Source organism: Lynx rufus, unplaced genomic scaffold (assembly GCF_022079265.1).
Source record: "Lynx rufus isolate CCGP_SWC_20201006 ecotype Redwood Valley unplaced genomic scaffold, mLynRuf1.p SCAF_10, whole genome shotgun sequence".
Classification (NCBI taxonomy): domain Eukaryota; kingdom Metazoa; phylum Chordata; class Mammalia; order Carnivora; family Felidae; genus Lynx; species Lynx rufus.
This window is the reverse complement of record NW_025814824.1, coordinates 14,395,653-14,417,882: the sequence shown is the minus strand read 5'-3', so window position 1 is coordinate 14,417,882 and position 22,230 is coordinate 14,395,653. Positions and strand designations below refer to the sequence as shown.

The window sequence follows — 22,230 nt, the reverse complement described above, 5'->3', positions numbered from 1 at the left end:
TCTCATAGTTTGTGAGTTCGAGCCCCGCATCAGGCTCTGTGCTGACAGCTTGGAGCCTGGAGCCTGCTTCGGATTCTGTGTCTCCTTCTCTCTCTGCCCATCCCCTACTTGTGCTCTGTCTCTCTCTATCAAAAATAAATAAATGCAAAAAAAAATTAAAAAAAATAAAGTGGGGATAATAGTTGTAAACACTTTGTGACAACTAAATAAGACAATATACATAAATGGTCAGTATGGTGGCTGACACATCACAGACATTATATAAGTCTGAGCTACTATTTGATTACAGTTGCAATTTCACAATCTCACATGTATTCATAACTAATGTTTTATTTATATCTGTCTTTATCATTAAATGGCAATCTCACAAGGGTGGAGATGTTCATTTTTACTCATTGTCATACTTCCATTTCTGGCCATAGTCTTAGTACATCAGAGGTGTTTAATGGACACTGGATGAATAAATACATGCCCTAGACTCTGGAGAACCTTAAAATGTCATATTAAAGAGTTTAGACTTTATTCTCTGGAAGTTTTTTTTTAACAAGAGTCAGGTGAAAATTAATGGAACAATGATTGTAAGGTAAATTGGGAGGACAGTTTAGTAACAGGAAGAAGCTTTCATCACCCATTTGAATGGTTCATTTTGGTGAAGGCAATGGCCAGTGCAGAGAGTAGCAGAATGTGGGCAGAATGTTAAGGAAGGACCCTCACAACTTGGTAGTATACTGGATGTGGAAGGAATGGTTGAAGATATGTATACATATATATGTGTGTGTGTGTGTGTGTGTGTGTATGTGTGTGTGTGTGTATACACATACATATATGTATACACACACACACACATACACACACATCTCTGAATGAGAGAATGAGGAAAGAAGGATAGAACTATGGAAGGCCATGAGGAGATAAGAGTTTGTGAGTGGAAAGGAGAGATGAGGTGGGGGGGCAGGACTTGTAGACAGAGCTGTCCAATAGCAGGTGTGGACACAGGACTGAAGTTCTGGAGATAGCCAGGTCTGGAGACAGGGACCAGAGTCATCTGTGCGGAGGTGAGTGTGAACTCCACACAAGAGGATGACATATCTAGGAAAGAGCCATATCTGGATGAAAAGGCTGATGGAGGAAGCCTAGGGTTTGCAGCTGATTTGATCAGTCCAGAAGGGTGAGAGGAGCCAGGAAAACAATTGTAAGAGGTAAAGCCAGAGAGACAGAACTGGGGAGTAATGACATGGAAGCTCGTTCCCACCCACTCTTCAGGAATTCAGCTGAAGGGCCAACCACTAACTCGGTGACCTATGCCCTCAGGTTAAACAGGGCATTCCTTTGGCACTGGTTGCATGCGTCTGCTGACAGCACTGTGGTAGGCTCAATGAAGAGCTCAAGGATTCGAGGTGAGGCCATGCTGGTGGCTGCAGCAGATGGCTGGGATTGGACAGGTGGAAGATGTAGGAGATCACGTTGCCCACATCCCCTGACCCCAGGAGGGGAGAGGGGCTGGAGGTGAAAAAAAAAACAAAACACACAAACACACACACCGGTGGCTGATGATTTAATTAACCCTGCCTACATAATGGAGCCTCCACAAAACCTCACAAGGATGAGGTTCAGAAAACTGTAAGACTGGGGAACAGGTGGACACGTGGGGAAAGCTCCATGACATTTCCCATGCCTTGTCCTATATATCTCTTCCTTCTGGCTGTTCCTGAGTTGTATCCTCTTATAATACACCAGTTATCTAGTAAGTGAATAAATAAGTAAGTAAGTAGGTAAGTAAGTAAGTTTCCATTTCCTTCCTTGTTTCCAGAACAGAGAAAACACCTCAGCAGAAAGCAAAAAAGAAGGTTGGCAAGAAGTAGGCAATCGGGAGTCACACGCCCTGAGTTCACACTCAAGCAAAACAGATAAAATCGTTTACATGCTCATCTACATAGAATGCTTAAGAACATCCTGGCCAATGCCTACAATGCAAAATTATGGACGACTAAGATGTGCTAGTTTATGTGCTAATAGGAAAGGACATCCAAGACAAAGGGTTAAACAGTACATTTAGTTACTACCATTTGCCAGGGAAAAACGACTACATGTAAATATTTTCAAGTGTAAGCTATGTACATTCGTTTGTATGTGTTCTACACTACCTCCAGAAAAGTATGTAAGACATTGGTAACAGACATTGGTTGCCTGTTGGAAGGGGTGATACCATGTCTAGGCTACAGGAACAAGGAAGGGAACTTACCAGCAACTACATCTCCTTTTGTGCACTGAGAACTTCCTATCATGTGCATGGATTTATTTTAGGTAGATATTTTTTTAATCCCAGTTCCAACATTCATCAGCTGTGCGACGTTGGCAACTCATTACTTAATCCCACTAGACCTCTGTTTCCTCACTCATAAAATGAGAATAAAACGACTACCTTCCTCATAAAGTGGCTGTAGGCATGAGCTGAGATAGCACATGTGCAAATGCTCGAAAGAATGCCTGAGGGCGCCTGGATGGCTGAGTCGGTTCGGCGCCTGACTTCAGCTCAGGTCATGATCTCACAGTTCGTGGGTTCGGGCCCCATGTCAGGCTCGGTGTGAACAGCTCGAGTCTGGAGCCTGCTTTGGATGCTGTGTCTCCCTCTCTTTCTGCCCCTCCCTTGCTCACGCTCTCTCTCTCTCTCAAAAATAAAATAAACATTAAAAAAAAATTTTTTTAAAGAATGCCTGGCATAAAGTTAGCATTCAGTAACATCTACGATACCTGTTTCCATAAATATGGCAGGCAAGATACTGTAAAGAGACTTCAATTACAAAATAATGATATGCTGCACAAGACTTCTTAGGTAGAACTTTCAGGACACAGGGAAAGCATCGACGCTTTTCAAAAGGAGGCTCTAGGCAGAAAGAGGAGCAGTGAGCAGTGAGCATTGAGCTCAGACGAAATGCACAGTAGTCCCTGTAGTCCCTAGCTCGCAAAAGAAGAAAATAAAAATCCTTTCTGGAAGACCACATCCTGGAACCATTTCACAGAAAAGGAAGAAAGACCCACAATGAGTGCTGACTAGCCCATGATCACACGATCCTTTGAATAACAGAATCCCTTCTCTAGTTCAGGTATGCCAACTTCCAGACTAATACATTTTCCCAGAAGATTTACTTTATAAAATCCCTTTTACACACAGCTCCACAATGATACAGTTATTAAGGTCTGGAAAAGATCTGCACTGGATGAAGGCAATGATGAGCTTTATTTTTCTCTCAGTTTTTATATATATTCCTCGCCGCTTGCTGCATACGTTATGTAGTTCTAGGAGAGTCACTTTTTGCCAACTAGAATTCTGTCTTTACAATTATTATGTGCAAATCCCCTCCCCCACTCCTGAGCTCCTGCAACCAGTTCGCTCTAAGAGCTCAGGGAAAATTGTGTGTTTTCATGAACACCGCATCATTAGTCAAACCTGTGGGTCTAATCCAAGTTTCCTGTTGTATTTTTATGGCAGCCATAGAATGGTATTTGATGCCATATTCCCTAAGTTTAAAGGGGCAAAGGCTTTATGCTTGATTTACAATTCTCTCCTCATCCCATTTGGTCACTGGATGGGACACAGGTGTAAGAAATACCAGAGAGCGCCCCCTCCTGGAGGCTCAGATGTAGGGCACCATCACCTGCTCTCAGAGCCGGAGGATACGTTTATTTATTTATTTATTTATTTATTTTTTTAATTTTTTTTTTCAACGTTTATTTTTGGGACAGAGAGAGACAGAGCATGAACGGGGGAGGGGCAGAGAGAGAGGGAGACACAGAATCGGAAACAGGTTCCAGGCTCTGAGCCGTCAGCACAGAGCCCGACGCGGGGCTCGAACTCACGGACGGCGAGATCGTGACCTGGCTGAAGTCGGACGCTTAACCGACTGCGCCACCCAGGCGCCCCAAGGATACGTTTTTTTTAAAGGACTCTTTTTTTCTACCCCAAATGGCAAAATTGATAACGTATTTTTGTCGGTTTTCCATTTGTCACGTTAATTACAAAGCCTTTCCCAGTTCCCCTGGAAAACCAAATGTTTTTCAATTTCTAGCCTTTTTGGTTGTTGTTGTTTACTGTTGGTTTGTTAATCAGATTGACTGCATATTGAAACTTGGATGAGAACAGAAAGGCAAAATTTTGGTTGGTTGTTTCTGCCAAGACTTCCTACAGCTATTCCAAGGTTTGATTTATAAAGCCCACTTACAAAGTCTATATAAATGTGTAACAAAATCATGGTGGCCATCCAGGCAGCATGCATTCACAGCTGCTAACTTAAGTCAAATCAGGGCTCTATTTCCAAAAGAGTAGATTTAAAAAGATAAAATCTGAGTCTGACAAGAAGCATTTCATGTGACTTAATATTCTCTCCCTCCCTGCTTGTCTGTGTTCTCTTCATAGTATCTCTAAATGCACTTGACATTAGATTTCACACAACCAACATGGGAACTGCCTGCTTAACTCCACAAACTTAACTCCTGAAACTGATAAAAGAAACTCAGAACAGGCCCAGCTATTGGTTTTACAAATTCCTCTCCTGTGTGAAGATGTATGCCAGCCATGAACTGTTACTAGGTTACTTTTCACCACTGCCAAAGCCAACCTAGAAGGTCCTAAAGCTCTAACATGTAACAACATAATAGTGTTATTGAAAACCTGATTAAGAATTAGAAAATTGTTGATCTTGGAAAGGACACATAATTGCTTCAGGTTTACTGACAAATTGTCAGAATGCCTTAGGAGTTTTGTGTTGCAAGACAAAAAGACAAAAGCAAACAAAAATTTTATAACAGTAACTGACGACTATATCCTAAGGCTTCCATATACCCCCAAACATCTGAGTAACAATAAAGCGTTTAACTTCTCCCATGCCAGAGCTGCTAAAGGTATAGACTTTAGAACTAGACCATGTGGCTTTAAATCCTGACTCCACTAGTTAGTTACCAGCTATGTGACCTTGAACAAAGCACTTAAATTGTTGATGACTCAAGTTTCCTCATCTGCAAAATGGAGACACAATGGTACTTAATTCACAGTGTTGTTGCAATGATTGAGTTAGTATACATAAAAGACTTAGACCAGTGGCTGAAACATAAGATGTTTCACCCAGGGGCTCCTGGGTGGCTTAGTCGGTTAAGTGTCCGACTCTTGATCTCAGCTCAGGTCTTGATCTCAGGGTCTTGAGTTCAAGCCCTGCATTGGGCTCCCTGCTGGTCTACTTAAAAAACAAAAAAAGTGCTATGCAATCTTTTGCCTGTATTAGAAATAATCACTTTCTTATTTATTCATTCCTCAAATATTTGCCGAGAACTACTTTGATAGCACATCTTCATTTGCCCATCCACATTCTCAAGAACATTATACCATTTTATTAAAAATGCCAAGTTTGGGTTGTTTTTCAACTACTTCTTGAGAGTTACCGCATATATAACAAGGATGAGAAATCGCGCTGAGGCACCGGTGCGGGCGAACCGGTTGGGCTTGTGGGCTTACCAAGTGATACTGACCAACATGCTGACATCAGCTTCTGGGATTCGGTCCTAAACCCCAACAAAATGAGATGCAGCCATCTGTGAAAGTCACACCTGTGCACGTCAAGAGCTTGTGACGGGGTACATGCCAATCAAATCATGGAACACAGAGGTTGGGGGAAGCTGCTCAAAATATTTTTCTTGGCCTACCTTTTGTCGTGTTCGGTAATGCATTTCAACTGATAACAATTCAAGGCAGCACATACTGTTGAAATGTACCTCATATGCCCATCAAACTGCTAAGGATATATACATCAGATATATACATATCAGATATACGTAGAAGAAATAATCCTCACCTTTCAAGAGTTCATATTCTAGGGGCACCTAGTTGGTTAAGTGTCCCACTCTTGGTTCCAGGTCAGGTCATGAACTCACGGCTTGTGAGTTTGAGCCCCACATCCAGCTCTGTGCTGACAGCTCAGAGCCTGAAGCCTGCTTTGGATTCTGTCTCTCTCTCTCTCTCTCTCTCTGCCCCTCCCCTGCTCATGCTCTCTCTCTCTCAAAAAGTAAGTTAACATCAAAAGAACAAAAAAAAAAGTTTATATTCTAGCTGGGGAAATAAAATTTAAGTGCATATAGGAAACTGAAAACCATGCACGGTGGCATATTTGTAAAGTCCAAACTGGCATTACAGACTGAGCTGAGAAAACTCAAGAGAAGGGAGAAATCAGTGAGGACTAGAGAAATGAGTTTGCTTTTTGGAGGAGGTGATGGATAAGGTATACATACATATGGGAGAATGAGAGGTAAGGGTATTTGGGGTGTGGACAAAACGATGGTGAAGCCCAAAGGCATGACTAAATGTAAACTGATGTGGGTTTATATTACTATTTGTCACTTCCTTTTAGTTCCATATCCTTTCATCTTACTGTCTTCTTACTCTACCTGCCCAATGGTTTGGCATTTTGGAAGCGTCCAATCCTTTCTAGGTTACATGTGTAATTCTCCTTATTCTAATTTCAATTGACATAAATCTAGCATAAGCCTTCTTGTTTTTCTCCTGCTTCCTACTTGATTATCTGGACAGAGAAAGAAAAAAAAAACAGAATGATTATACAAGCCTGTGTTCAAACATGTATGGATTGCAATTCTCCTTAATATGAGTCATTCAGGAGTTGTTTTTCTCAGCTGGATTAAATCTCCTTTTCAAAGTCATCCACCAGGAGGGATGGAAGGGGAGAGGTTTTTCTCGGTTCCCTTAGAGAAAGTCCAAAAATGCTTTCCTGCAAACTGACTGCATTTTTAAATAAAGGAAACATCTGGCTTTATGGTCTCTTCTAGTTTTATTTATTTATTTTTGTTTTAATTTCAAAAAAAAAATCTCAAACTCAAGGAAAAATTATGCCTTTCCTGTTAGATCTTAATAAAATGAAAACAGTTTCGCTGCTGGCATCCTGTACTATAAAACAAAAATACTGACCGAATACCAGGAATTCTGGTGACGCCGAGACGCTAAGTTACATTTCTGAGATAAGAGTGTAAAATGATTATTAAGGAGGCTGCAACCACGTCTAAGCGCTGGCACATACGTGTTTGCACATGTCTTGATATCCACTCAAACACTGGCAAGCGGGAGATACCAACATGCTTATATCATGTTACAAGTGGCGCATTTGTATGAAAAGTCCTCAGGTAACCTAAGAATTGGGAGAATAAAACATATAATTTATTTGTATTTTATTACTATTAAAGGCACTACCTTATTTTTCTCAGAGGATAAACAAAAGTATTGCACGTTTATCATCTCAAAAGAGTGGTCTATGACCACTGTCTTCATTTTCTTATCTTCCACCCATTCCAAAACCCAAATGAAGCTGATTGTCATCTTCTCTATAGCCAAATAAGTTTTCTTTCTTTCTTTTTTCTTTTTTGTTTATTGATTTTGAGAGACACAGAGACCGCCCAAGTCGGGGAGGAGCAGAGAGAGAGAGAATCCCAAGCAGGCTCTGAGCTGCCAGCACAGAGCCAGATGCGGGACTCGAACTCATGAAACCGCAAGATCGTGACCTGAGCTGAAACCAAGAGTCGGATGCTTGACTGACCGAGTCACCCAGGCGCCCCCCTCCCCAAATAAGTCTTCTTAAGGTCGCCAATAACCTCAGGTTGCTAAATCCATTGGACATGTTCCCAGTGTTATTCCTCTTCCTCCTACCATTCAATGACATGTACCATCTGTTCTATTCCCTCCTTCTTTTTTTCTTTTAATGTTTATTTGTTTTTGAGAGAGAGACAGACAGACAGACAGACCACAGGCAGGGGAGGGGCAGAGAGAGAGGGAGTCACAGAATCCGAAGCAGGCTCCAGACTCAGAGCTGTCAGCACAGAGCCTGACATGGGACTCGAACCCACGGACCGTGAGATGGTGACCTGAGCCCAAGTCCAACGCTTAACCAACTGAGCCACCCAGGCACCCCCCTCCTTCTTGAAGTTGTCCCCCCATCCTTTGTTTCCTATGACATCACATTCCCGGGGTTATCCTCTGAACTTTGGGTTGCCCTTCTCACCTCACTCAGTCTCTTTTACTCCAAACTCAACCACCGGGGTTAATATAGTTCCTGTTCTTTTCTCAAACTTTATTCCACATTTTATATCTCCCACTCAGATCTCTCCTCTGATATTCAGACCTGCCAGCCACCCCCTACTTGGCATCTCCACATGGATGTCACAAGGGGGCCTCAACTCAGCATGACCAGAAAAGACCTCTGAATCTGCCCTCCCCAGGTGGATCTCTTCTTCTGTTCCCTCAACCAGTGATGGCCAACACATCCATTCAGTTGTAGAACCCTGAAATACAGGGGAAGCTTGTTCCTAGCCCTCTTTAGCCAAACGGTCACCAAATCTCATTGATGTCTGCCTCCCTATTGTCTCACACATCTGCTCATTTCTCTCCAACTCTATCACCACCTACGTGTCTGTTTCCAGGTCCACTGCCATTATCTTCCAACTCATCTCCTCTAGCGACTAACTATTCTTGCCCTGTTCCACAGTCCAGTCTGTTTTCCTATAATTATTACTCTGCAATTATTGTTTATATATTTTTTTAAATGCAAATCTGATCTGCCTTCCTCTCTGTAACATTCTTCACTGGTTTCCCATTATACTGCCTTTGGGATAAACAAAAAAGCCTATTATTGCCTGACACGTATCTCCCTGGCTTCATCTATTTCCACCAACCCCTGCCCCCCACCTCCACCCTCCACGACATCAGTTTCTAGTTGTTTCCCCCTACTGGGTCTTTGCATAGGCCTTTCCTCTTTCTCTGACGAATTACCTCCCATGCAACCTTCAAACTCAACTCAAATGTTGCTTCCTTAGAGTTGCATTCTTGAAGCCTCTCTTCACAATAAGCCAAGTCCTCTGGTTTCACACCTCCTTAGTGCTCTGCATTTTTCTTTCTTAGAAATTATATACTTTTCCATGCTCATGTGGTTATTGACTCTGAACGCAAATAAGGCAGAACCTGCATCTGTTTTGCTCATTGTTTTGTCCCTAACCCCTTGAAGCCTTTGTTCTTTCTTCTTCAGCTACCAATTCTTATGAGCTCCAAGCATCCTAGCTACACAGGACTGTGAGTCCACACCAGGCTGGATCTTGAGGAGATTCATGTGCTCACACTGACCCGAGGACCTAGAGTGGCTTCTCTCTGTGTTTTATACTTAAAACAAAAACAAAAACAAACAAACAAAAACAACAGGTTAAGGCATACATGAGACCCTTCTACACATGGCAGGGGAAAAACAACCTCTAGGTTAAATAGTATGGAGGAGGGGCGCCTGGGTGCCTCAGTTGGTTAAGTATCCTACTTCGGCTCAGGTCGTGATCTCACGGTTTATGGGTTCAAGCCCCGTGATGGGCTCTGTGCTAACAGCTTGGAGCCTGAAGCCTGCTTCAGATTCTGTGTGTCCCTCTCTCTCTCTGCCCCTCACCCCCTCTCAAAACAAAACAAAACAAAACAAAACATTAAAAGAAATAAATAAATAGTATGGATGAAAAACTTTGCCCCATCTATGCATCCCCCCCAAATAGCGTAGAGAGCATAGCAGACCATTCTGTCCTTTCACTCAGAAGCATTTACTGAGTGGCGATTTTGTGCTAAAGCAGTAAGTACTATGAGGGCAGGAGACGGATAATAAGTTATTATTCATGGAGGGCCTAGCATGTTCCAGGACTGTAAATTGTAAGTGGCAATTTAAAGGCAATATTTCCAGTAAATTACCATTTTATGAAGACGTGAACACTTAACAAACCGTAATATAAAACCAAAGGGAATAAGCAGTCCTATATAATCTACATTATTCCGAATCCTTCACATGGTTCGAGCTAAAGGCATTTGAGAATTTTATGAGGTCTCAGAGTTCCAATTAAACTCTACTTTTCCAGGTTCTTAATTATTCACTAGGACATGAAACTAATTACAACCCCCAGTGGCCAAATATGTTGTATCAAGCATCTAGGTTAGAAAAACCCAGAGTTCTTGTTCAAACAATTGGTTGTTTGGAAGATATTTTTAGCTAGCTGTACATTTTGCTGACTCCTCAAGTGAACTTTTCCATCCTGGTTATCATGTGGTGAAAAAATCCAAACACCATTTATTTATCCAACAAATAGTCATCTGAGTGCTTCCCATATGCTAACAGCTGTGGATACAAAAGTGAAAAAGTTGAAAGAAAGAAAGAAAGAAAGAAAGAAAGAAAGAAAGAAAGAGAAATGGGAAGGGAAGGGAAGGGGAGGGGAGGGAAGGGAAGGGAAGGGAAGGAAAAGAAAGGGAAGGAAAGGAAAGGGAAGGGAAGGGTAGGGAAGGGAAGGGAAGGAAAGGAAAGGGAAGGGAAGGGAAGGAAAGGAAAGGGGAGGAAAGGAAAGGGAAGGGAAGGAAAGGAAAGGGAAGGAAAGGAAAGGGAAGGAAAGGGGAGGGAAGGGAAGGAAAAGAAAGGGAAGGGAAGGGAAGGGAAGGAAAGGGGAAGGGAAGGGAAGGGAAGGGAAGGGAAGGGAAGGGAAGGGAAGGGAAAGAAAGGGAAGGAAAGGGAAGGGAAGGAAAAGAAAGGGAAGGAAAGGGAAGGGAAGGGAAGGGAAGGGAAGGGAAGGGAAGGAAAGGGGAGGAAAGGGGAGGAAAGGAAAGGGAAGGGAAGGAAAGGAAAGGGAAGGAAAGGAAAGGGAAGGAAAGGGGAGGGAAGGGAAGGAAAAGAAAGGGAAGGGAAGGGAAGGGAAGGGAAGGGAAGGGAAGGGAAGGGAAGGGAAGGGAAGGGAAAGAAAGGGAAGGAAAGGGAAGGGAAGGAAAAGAAAGGGAAGGAAAGGAAAGGGAAGGGAAGGAAAGGGAAGGGAAGGGAAGGGAAGGGAAGGGAAGGGAAGGAAAGGAAAGGGAAGGGAAGGAAAGGGAAGGAAAAGAAAGGGAAGGGAAGGAAAAGAAAGGGAAGGGAAGGGAAGGAAAGAGAAGGGAAAGAAAGGAAAGGAAAGGAGGAAGAAAGAAAGAAAGAAAGAAAGAAAGAAAGAAAGAAAGAAAGAAAGAAAGACAGTCATAGTCCCTGCCTTCAAGGTGAGGTTATAGGGGAGATTCAAGAAAAAAAGTAAGAGATGTAAGGAGGTGCCAAACAAAAAGGGGGACAAAATGGGCTTAGCTATTCCTGAGAACAGGAGGACTAGAGTGATAACCAACAAAATGGGTAAACTTTGGAAACATTAAGCTAAGTGAAAAAAGTCAGGCACAAAAGGTCACATACTGTATTGTGCATTTATTTGAAGCATCCGGGATATGCAAATCTAGAGAGAGAAAGCAAATTAGTGGTTGCTGAGGCGGGGAGGGGAAGAATAGGGGGTGGCTGCTACATGGTTCATGCTCCAAACATATTCTGGAACTAGGCAATGGTAATGGTTGTACTGTGACTGTAATAAAGGACACTGAAGTGCACACGTTAAAATGGTAAATATTATATTAAATTATAAAAGTAAAATGAAAACAAAAAACTAACACTGTGAAAAGCTAGAATGTGCAACATAAAAATTCTCCTCCACGTCCCTAACTCTCCGCTCCTACTCTACAAAAGTAAATATTATTTTTGGTTCTCAATTTTATATATTTTTAACGTTTATTTATTTATTTTTAAGAGAGAGAGAGAGTGCGTGTGTGCTTGTGGATGAGGGGAGGAGAGAAAAGGAGACAGGAAACTCCAAGCGGGCTCCGCATCCCCGATGCGGGGCTCGATCCTGGAAACTGTGAGATCACGATCTGAGCTGAAATCAAGAGTTGGACACTTGGGGCTCCTGGTGGCTCAGTCAGTTAAGCGTCCAACTTCGGCTCAGGTCTTGATCTCACAGTTTGTGAGTTTGAGCCCCACATCGGGCTCTGAGCTGACAACTCGAGGCCTGGGGCCTGCTTCAGATCCTGCGTCTGCCTCTCTCTTTTTCTCTCTTTCATTTGAAAATAAATAAACATTAAAAAAAAAAAAAAAAAAAGAGTCGGTCACTTAACAGATGGAGCCACCCAGGTGCCCCATTTTGGTTCTTAATTTTAATATTACCTTCCAGAAATGTGTTTTATAAGTGTGTTTATAAGGGTATAGGTGCATGGAGAGGTTGTACGATCACGTGATACACTTTTTCTGCCCACATAAGCCTTTGGGGAACAGCAGGCCTTTAAAATTCCTAGGAAGCCTAGAAGAACTTACTTGTAATTAGAACTACAGTATCATTGCTTTAGCCTTCAAAGATTTTTTTTAACTCGATAAACTGAGATCCGTGCAATCGAGTTTTCAAGTGGGGTTTTAACTGAGAAAGGTTCATTCAGTCAAAATAATTCTTCAAAACCCAGTAATAGGCTGGGAAGAGCAAGAGGTCTGTGGCTGTAGGAACCGGTGTTCTGCGGGTGCCAACCTGAGCGGGGACAATAGGGAAAGAAAAGATGTAAAGGGTGTTTGTTGTGAAATGATCTCAGGTAACAGTGCATGAATAACTTATTCATGGGAGGAAAAACATCTGCATTTCACAAGCAGAAGCACTGAACACAACGGTCAAAAGATTTTGAAAACTGGATCTCAATTAGAAGTTAAATTTGAAGTTAATGTAGCTTATCTTTTAGAATTAATAAAGTAGTATAATAAAGTCAACTAAAAAAAAGTCTTCACAAAGGAAAAGAGTATGGCTTTTTAGACAGTAGGAAACAATGTCAGTCAGAATCATGCATGAGGTAAGAGATGATCAACCTTGGAAAATGATTGCAGAGAAATTCCATGAACAGAAAACACTACAGAACCAGAGAGTGGCGAACTCCAGTCACACCCAGCAGCGTTGCTTCAAAGCCTCAAAGAAGAAGTCCAATTGTGCTTTCAAAAAATCTCTCCAGAGCCACATCAGTTAAGCATCCGACTTCGGCTCAGGTCAGGTCATGATCTCACGGCTCGTGAGTTTGAGCTCCGTGTTGGGCTCTGTGCTGACAGCTCAGAGACTGGAGCCTACTTTGGATTCTGTGTCTCCCTCTCTCTCTGCCCCTCCCCTGCTCACACTCTGTCTCTGTCTCTCAAAAATAAATAAACATTAAAAAAAATCTCTCTGGGATATAGTCTTACAGTTGTTAGAATGGCTGGAGACAAAAAGACAAGAAATAATAAGTGTTGGCAAGGATATGGAGAAAAAGGAAGCTCATGCACTGTTGGTAGGAATGTAAACTGATGCAGCCACTGTGAAAGACAGTATGGAGGTTCTTCAAAAAATTAAAAATAGAACTACCATATGACCCAGTAATTCTACTACTGGGTATTTACCCAAAGAAAAGAAAAACACTCATTTGAAAAAGATGCCTGCACCCCTATGTTTACTGCAGCATTATTCACAATAGCCAAGATAGGGAAGCAACCCGCGTATCCATCGATAGATGAATGGATAAACACACACACAAAGGAATATTACTCAGCCATAAAAAGAGAATGAGATCTTGCTGTTTGTGACAACATGGATGGACCTAGAGGGTATTATGTTAAGTGAAATGAGTCAGAAAAAGACAAATGCCATATGATTTCACTTGTACATGGAACCTAAAAAAACCAAAATGAATGAATAAAAAAAAAAAGCAGAAATGGACACATAAATACAGAGAACAAATTGATGGTCGCCAGAGGGCAGGAGGTAGGGGAATGCACAAAATGGGTGAAGGGGGGTGGGAGATGCAGGCTTCCAGTTATGGAATGAGTAAGTCATGGAGATAGAAGGTACAATATAGGGAACAGAGTCAATAGTATTATAATAGCATCGTATGGTGAGTGTTGGTGAGCATAACACAAAGTATAGGGTCACGGAATCACTATGCTGTACACCTGAAATTAATGTAACACTGAGTATCAACTATCCTTTAATTTGAAAAAAAAATCTCTCTGGAACTATAAACGTCTTTTTCACTCATCACGCATGACTGTCTTTGTATTACACACCACATTCAACACATTTTACACACACACTACACAACACATTCAACAGACCTCATTTGCATTCAAACGATAAGTCAATGTTGAGGGGCCCTAAGGACAATAGGGTTTCAGCCCTTCTCATGACAGGAGGCAGGAGGGACTCCTTGAAAGAGCACAGACCTTGAAATCAGTCATGGGTGTGAATCTCGGCTTTGCCACTAACTTGCTGTGGCCGCAGCTGAGACAGACAACCCTCTGAGCCTCCCTTCTTCATTTGTAAAGCAGGGATGATGAAGCAAAAAAAGGACGATGATGATGCGGTCTCATCTCAGAATTGCTAACGTACAAAGAATCTGCCAGAGTCTGACAAAAAGTATGACTTAAGAAATGTTACCTTCTCTCCAGTTCACCTCCCATTTGTAAAAGAAGTTCACACTAGCCCAGTGAGTGAGGACGTTCTATAAAGCTAAGCATAATGAAAGGCAAAAATGAAATAATTACTTTACCGAAAGAAAAGAACAGAACAGTGGCCAATATTTATTGTGCAATTGCTATGTGCCAAGTGCTTTACACACTCTGTCTTATCTGCCTCACCACTCCTTCAGGGTGCTATTACTGTCCACAATTTATACATGAGGTGCCAAGGCTTAGATATGTTAGAAAATTCATCCAGGTAAGAGGCAGAGTTGGGGTCTGAATCCACACAGTTTGACTCCAGAAGCCATGCTCCTCACCACCAGAAAAACACTGGTGTCAGTATATATGCCAACTTTTGTGGGAGAACAAAGGGTAATTTATTGCAACTGAAGGAGGATGGCCAGGGCAACTTTGGAGAAGAAGAAGAAGACATCAGAACTGGGCCTTGAAGGAAGAGCAAGATTTTATTTTGACAGAGGTGGAGTGAAGAGGGGGATATAAAAAGGAGGACTATTCCGGGCTGTGAGATTGGCACCCACAAAGGAGGCATAAAAGAACACGATGTGCTGGGGAACAGTGAGAAGTTGGCAGGGATAGACATCCCTGAGCTCATGGATACCTCGTGGTGTAAACGAGTCATGCAAATCCCCCTCCCATTTGCCAGAGAGAAACACGGAGCAGGAGGAAGTATTTGTTAGAAAAGCAGGGTGGGGTCAAACAATGTCATCCCTAGAATGTCGATCAGGAACGTTTGGATCTCAGAGACAACACAGAGCCGACGGTAGTGGTATGAGAAGCGATACGTGATGCTAGCCATGCTCTAAGAAGTAGCCTTCGGGGATGTGGAGAGCATTGATGAGAGAAACGGGCAAACCTTGCCCTGCCCTTGTGAAATTAATAACCTGGTGGGTACACTGACATGACCCATCAGAACTTGAACTAATCAGGGGGTGGAGAGAAGGCTTCCCTTAGTGTCAAGTGACCTTTAAATTGTGATCTAAAGGAGGAGTAGGCATTAAATAGACATCGGAATGCAGAAGAGCAAACAGCTAGGAGGCTCCTGTATTAGTTTCGCAAGAGAAAGTGAAAGGCTGGACAAGGTCAATGATAATGGACAGGGGCACATACAAAGATTCCCCAGAGGAAAACAAGCTGGTCTGGACTAACGATCTGGGTGCCTGGAAAGACACTGACATTTTGGGCCAACAAGGAGAAGACAGAAATGGGGGAAAGGAAAAGGCAGTGAGCAGTCCTTTGAAATAATATGATTTTTTGGAAAAAAAAGCAGTGCCGTATTTAGAGGTGCCCTGGGCTGCAATTAACAGATGTGTAGACCAAAAAAAGCCATTTCATTATCCCGCAGAAGTCTGAGGGCAGTAGGCGGAGGGCAGTTCCCGGGACAGTTAACTATCCAATGATGTTATTCATGTATGTATTCGATGATGTTCAAAGACAGACCAGGTAAGTGTCTCTGAAATCCTCTAAAGCTCTTCCTCATCGTCTCAAACAAGGGCAGCAGGTCCACTCTTCACATGAGAACATCCAAAAAAGGAAGAACTCTTCCCACATTTACGAGGGAGAAAAATATTTCCCAGAAGCCTCTTAGCCAATTTCTTGCATGTCAGAATGTCAACACTGGCCACCCTTCAACACCAGGAAACTGGAAAAGTAAGTATCGCACCATACCTTTTAATAGAGTCACACATATCTCTCTAACCGTATCATCAAATCCATTTGACCTGACCTAAGTTGACACCAATCCTGTCCACCTCTCTCCACCTCCACTGCTGATAACCGCTGATGTTTACTGGGCATGTGCTACGTCCAAGGCGGTATTCTATGCACTTGACAATTAGTAATTCACGTAAGCCCTCCAACAACCGTATGGGGGGGGGGGGGTTACACGAGTTATTTTATACATGAGGAAACTGGAAAGTAGAAATGTTCAGTAACTTCATCAGATGCACATAGTTAGGTACTCTTAACAGTTCATCTCTTACCAGAAACTAATGTAACATTGTGTATCAACTATACTCATATCTTTTTTTTTTAATTTTTTTAATGTTTATTTTTTTGAGAGAGAGATTGGCAGAGCATGAGCATGGGAGGGGCAGAGAGAGAGAGAGAGGAAGACACAGAATCTGAAGCAGGCTCCAGGTGTTCATATCTTTTTTTTCTTTTTTCTTTTTTTAATTATTTTTTTTTCAACGTTTATTTATTTTTTGGGACAGAGAGAGACAGAGCATGAACGGGGGAGGGGCAGAGAGAGAGGGAGACACAGAATCGGAAACAGGCTCCAGGCTCTGAGCCATCAGCCCAGAGCCCGACGCGGGACTCGAACTCACGGACCGCGAGATCGTGACCTGGCTGAAGTCGGACGCTTAACTGACTGCGCCACCCAGGCGCCCCCAGGTGTTCATATCTTAATTGACACAATGCACTGCCTCTCTCTTCTGAACCACATCCATTTCACCTAAACTACTTCAACAGGCTCCTATCTGATCCCCTTGCCTGCACTTGACTCCTCTCCAATGCATTCTCTTTTTTTTATATTTATTTATTTTGAAAAAAGTGAAAGAGAGTGAGCTGGGGAGGGTCAGAGAGAGAGAGAGAACCCCAAGCAGGCTTTGCTCTGTCAGCACAGAGCCCGACATGGGGCTCGAACTCACAAACCGTGAGATCATGACCTGCGTTGAAATCAAGAGTCAGACACTTAACCGACTGAGCCACCCAGATGCCCCTCTCTAATGCATTCTTTAACTTGAAGCTAAAATGACCTTTAAAAAGTGCACAGTTTGGGGTGCCTGGGTGGCTCAGTCAGTTGAGCGTCCGACTTCGGCTCAGGTCATGATCTCTCAGTTTGTGAGTTCGAGCCCCATGTCGGGCTCTGTGCTGACAGCTCAGAGCCTGGAGCCTGCTTCAGATTCTGTGTCGCCTCCTCTCTCTGCCCCTCCCATGCTCATGCTCTGTCTCTCTCTGTCTCTGAATAATAAATAAATGTTAAGAAGAAAAAAAAAATTAAAAAGTGTACAATTTGACGATGGCAAATCTGTGTCCCTGCCCTCCAACTCCCTATGCACTCCGAGACCTTGCCCTGCCTATCTCTCCTGCCTTATCTTGAGTTATCCTTCTCCTAGAACTTTGGACTCTAACCACATCGATGCATTCATTCTTTTCTACCCCAGGGTCTTTGCACAGGCTGCTCCCTCCCTATCTCCAATGCCTCCTGCCCTACCTATTTAATTTCTACTCATCCTTTAGATCACAATTTAAATGTCACTTGACACTAAGGAAAGCCTTCTCTCCACTCCCTGATTAGTTCAAGTTCTGATAGGTCATAGCAGTCTGTTAATGTATCACTATGTTATCAATTTCACAAGGGCAGGGCAAGGTTTGCATGTCTCTCTCATCAACGTGTCGTCAGCAACGAGTCCAGTCTTTGGTTTAGAAGTCAGTCCACTTTTATTACAGGTACACGTCTAAGCTTTCTTGCTTAAAAGTGCAAGTCCTTTGAGGCTAAGGACTATGCCTCACAGAGGCGGCTTGCTCTAGTGAAGAGAATATGGCTTTGGCCCTGCTAATTCAAAATCCAGCTACGCCACCATCTCTGAAAGCATGATTTCTCAAGTCTCAACTTCCTCACCTGTAATGGGAATAATGACACAGTGAGATACTAAATACAATGTGCTAGCACACCTGGCGACAAATGCCATGTAGATCTTTCTTCCCAGGTGCATCTTTGTGTCCCAGTGGGCCAAGGACATGAGCTGGGATGCTGCACAGTGGAAATGTGGTGACCTCCCCACGTCCCACATAGTGCATCACAGGCCATGGCTTTCTTCTCCACCTGCTGGTCTGCACGATGCCATCAAGTGGAAATGTGCAAAAACGCTACAGTGAACCAGAGGTTAAGGGTTTGCTAGGAGCAGAGGGAAAGAAGGTAACAGAATGAACATGGCATGTGTTAAGTATCCACTAAGCACCAGGCATGTTCATATATTATCTCATTTAATACTCAGTAAAAGAATCCCTGAGTCTACAAGTGAGGAAATTGAGGCTCAGACAGATTAAGTGTCTCCTTCATGTGTCTCCTTCATGGTCTCAGAGCAAGCAGGTGGTGGAGACCGAACTTGAACCCAAGTCTGGTTTCTCCATAGGACTTGCTCCCAGGGTAGTACCTCCAAAATGATTCTCTTCCTTGCTCTTGCTTCCAGGTAAGTGTGCATTAAAAAGGCCCCGGGCATCTTTTCGCTACATTTAAAGTCAACCCGCCCCTGTTCTATGTGGGAAGAATCAGATAATTTGGTACAACTGGAGCACACAGCATCTCAAGATTAACTGAATATCTGCAAATAAATTATACATGCAGGAGTCTTTCTTTTAAAAAGCTACATGTCACTTGAGTTAACTCTGAATTCAAAATGCCCAATACTAAGATGTTGACAAGAGATTTTTTAAATTAATGTAATTTTCAATGAGCTTTACTTAATGAATTAAAAGTAGTTAGTCATTACCATGCTCTAAGTCCTAAATGAAGTTACAGGAAATGAGAGATGAGGTCTAGAAGGGAGAGAGAGAAGGAGAGGAAGTCATGTCCCCTCTCTCTGACAAGCTACCCCAGACCTGGGCTTGAAATGGAGAACTAGGTCCCAAGACCCTATACAACTGGTCCCATCACACACCCTATACCCTTGTTTACCCCAAATCCACCCACAACCTGCATCCGAATGCCCTGGGACCTTTGCTGGAATGCCATTTCCTGGGGGCCCCTCCAGATTCACCTTCTCTGGAGTGAGAATGACCCCCAGGAACCAGCACTTAAACACCCCTACATGTTTCCGATCATCCCCAGGTTTGTGAACAGCTTTAGGAGCTCAGTAAAAATGTAAACATCACCATGACACCACATATTTATTTTACGGGGAGATAATCTTGTGGAAGAACCTTGACATTTTTTAAATGAACATTATCCCAGCAGCTACAAAGGCAAAGCAGCCCCATTTTCAAAATGGAGGAAGTCAAATCTTGGAATATATATGGCACATTCTTCCCTTACACGCAGTCTGCAGTCAACTGCCTTACAGCTAGAAGAGCAATCAACAGTTACCAGTTCGGACATTGCATAAGGCACTCGATTAACTCACCTTTGTATTCAATTCCTAGCTATTTTATTTTGTGGAGGAATGGCATTTTTCTAAATTTATAACTTCAGTATGCTCTCACTGAGGAATAGACTTCCTGACTGAACTGCTAATTGCATGTTCGGGACACTCTTTTCTTCTTCTTCTCTACAACCCCCAGAAAAGGTAATTTTTTTTTTTTTAGGTGAATTACTTCCTTTTCTTACTACGCGCTACCCGGTGAAGGCAGTCTTCAAACCCACCCTCTTGTCTGCTATCTTCCCAAGTAAAATTCTAGATATGGGAAGTTGATTTTTAAATAGAAACCCAAGAGATGAACAGCTCCTGGTGATTAGGGAAACACCTCTGATCTCTCCCCAGAGTAGTGGTCACTGTTGCTTTACTTCTTGGGACTAGCCCCAAGTCTAAGGGTTCCCTGAAACTTGAGGGTCAAATACACCAGGCAATAATGTATCACTCTTGGTGGGGGGGGGGACATTATTAAAGCCTCCCCATTTGGGGGAGCTCTGCGAGTTCCATCACCTTGGAAACACAACAGCAGTCTCCCTGAATACACACAGAGAGAATATTTTTTAAGCATCATAAGAAAACAGGGTTCAGTTATCCCCAAACGTAAGAGTCACGATTCAAAACTGTCACTGACTCGGAAGCGTCTCAAGTCCAGGAATGGTATCTTCAAGCTGACAAGTCACAAATAGGTGTACTTTTGCTAACCAGACTGGTAGTTGAGGAAAAGCCCACCCTCGTCTTTATTTTTTTTCTGCCAAAAATGGAATGGCTTCCACTTACCAAACTAGCCAAGCCACTGCTGATGCAGTCACCACCCCCAGCCCGGTGCGTCCAGCCCGGTGCGTATGAACAGTAAATATCAGACATCAAAGTTACCTAGGTCGTTTGTAGAAATCCCGATTTGGGGAAAAGAAGTACAGAAGACACACTCATAGAGGACATTTTGAGCCTTAAAACGCAACTGCTTGCTTTGATGCAAATGGCTATGAGGTGGGGGGCAGGGTAGGGAGGACGTGGTTAATTTCGCTCTGACTACCTTTCTAGCATTATAAGTCATCTCGCTGGCATCGTTGGTATATTGTCTGTTGAGCAATCAAGTGAATGAAATCAGTTGTTTGCTTATTCTATGCACTGAAAGGGCTAAACAACACTAACCAAGTGACTCCCCCGTCTGTTATTTCTTTCACAATAAATTCAATGAAATGTACGGAGCGCCTAGCCTGTGCGAGGCAGTATGCCAGGCGCCAAAGACACAAAGATGAATGAAGCAAGGTTCAGGTTTATTAGTGATTTCTTAATACTTGCGAGGGCACAGCCTCGCTCCCCCTTCCACCACAGCCTGGACGGCTGTCTAACCAATCGTGGGTGTGAGTACTCCACAGCTCCCAGCTTCTGGGAACGTGTTACTCCCAGGCCAGCCCACGAACCTAGCCCCAGGGCTCTTGTGGCGTTCCCCAAGAGTCAAACAGTCAAGTTCAACTCTGGAGCCGAGGCTCTCGCTCCGCAGCGCAAGGCGCCAGACTCTTTCCACCTGTCCGCGCGCGCGCCCGTCGGGGTTCGCCAGACCCCGCGCCCGCTTACTTTGCCGCTGTCGCTCACGCCGAGGAGGTGGTCCCGTAGCACCTCCATGGGGTTAGTCCAGGTGGAGTGGATGAATGTCCCTCGGAAGATGTGCGCCAGGGGCGGCATCGGGGCGGCGCACATGTCAGCGGCAGAGCGCAGCGCGGGGTTCGCGAGCCGAGGAGGGCGCACCGGGCGGAGGTGCCAGGAGGGGTCCCTGCAACTGCGGGTGGCTGCCGAGTGCACCTGCTTGGGCCTCCTCCTGCCCCCGCTTTCCTGGGCGATCGCCTGCCCCCTGCAGGCCGCGCCCAGGGGCGGGCTCCGTGCCTCCTCGATGCCAATAGGATTTTCCTCCTGTGACTTGGCTCCGCGCTCCCTTGGGGTGTGGTCTTTCTCTCCTCCCCTGTGTTAGTTTTTGATCTGTTAACTCTTTGAGTTTCCAAATTCACAGCCTACAACGCAGTTCTTTCAACCTGGGGTGGCTGAGTCACCAACCCAGGTGGGGAGGGAAAGAAAGGAAGGGGCAGAAGGAGCGGACGTTTCCAGCCTTGCACCTCCGTCGGTCGCTAAATTCGCCACTGCTCCGCGTCCCCCAGCCTCCTCCACCTGTCTTTTTTGGCACACTTCGCGTTGCGCCTGCCTGCTCTCTCTGCCCTTTAAACTTCGGGCTGCTTGTGACCCAACCCTGTACCTCTTCAACCTGTAGCACTTTCAAAGTCTGAACAGTCCCAAGTTCAGGAACAGGTGGAAAGGTCCGCTAGAACTGCCTGCCTTACGGATCAGTTTTGTTTTCAGTTTCTGGGGATGCAGTATTTGTCCTAACCTGGTGCTCCGGAAGCATCCCTCAACAGAATTGCTGGGGGCCCCGCCAACAAAGGTTGATCTGTATCCCCAAATCCCTCTCTTTTTCCTTGAGTCCAGTGTTTTGGCGCTTGTGACCATCCACAAACAATTCCAGTTCCAGTCTTTCTCACACCTAAAACAAATGCATTTCTTTGATTTAATTCCAGTTGTACGGCGTGGGGGGAGGGGGGGGTTGGGATTAAGTTCTCAGGCCAAGTGGCTAGGAATGGCACTGTGGCATAGCTTGATGGAAAGAGCACTGGACTAGGAATCAAGAGACGATGGTCAAGGCAGTGAGCCTCGGCCTCTTTATCTTCATTTGT

General features: G+C 43.9%; 1 protein-coding gene across 1 annotated transcript in view; it reads right to left on the bottom strand.

The window, feature by feature from the left end:
• GDA (guanine deaminase) overlaps positions 1–21,208 on the bottom strand; it is a 76,701-nt gene extending 55,493 nt beyond the window's left edge. Inside the window, exon 1 of the mRNA XM_047097469.1 lies at positions 21,086–21,208. Within this exon, the coding sequence (XP_046953425.1) occupies positions 21,086–21,208 (123 nt within the window). The remainder of the gene's footprint in view (positions 1–21,085) is intronic.
• Between the last annotated feature and the right edge of the window lie 1,022 nt (positions 21,209–22,230).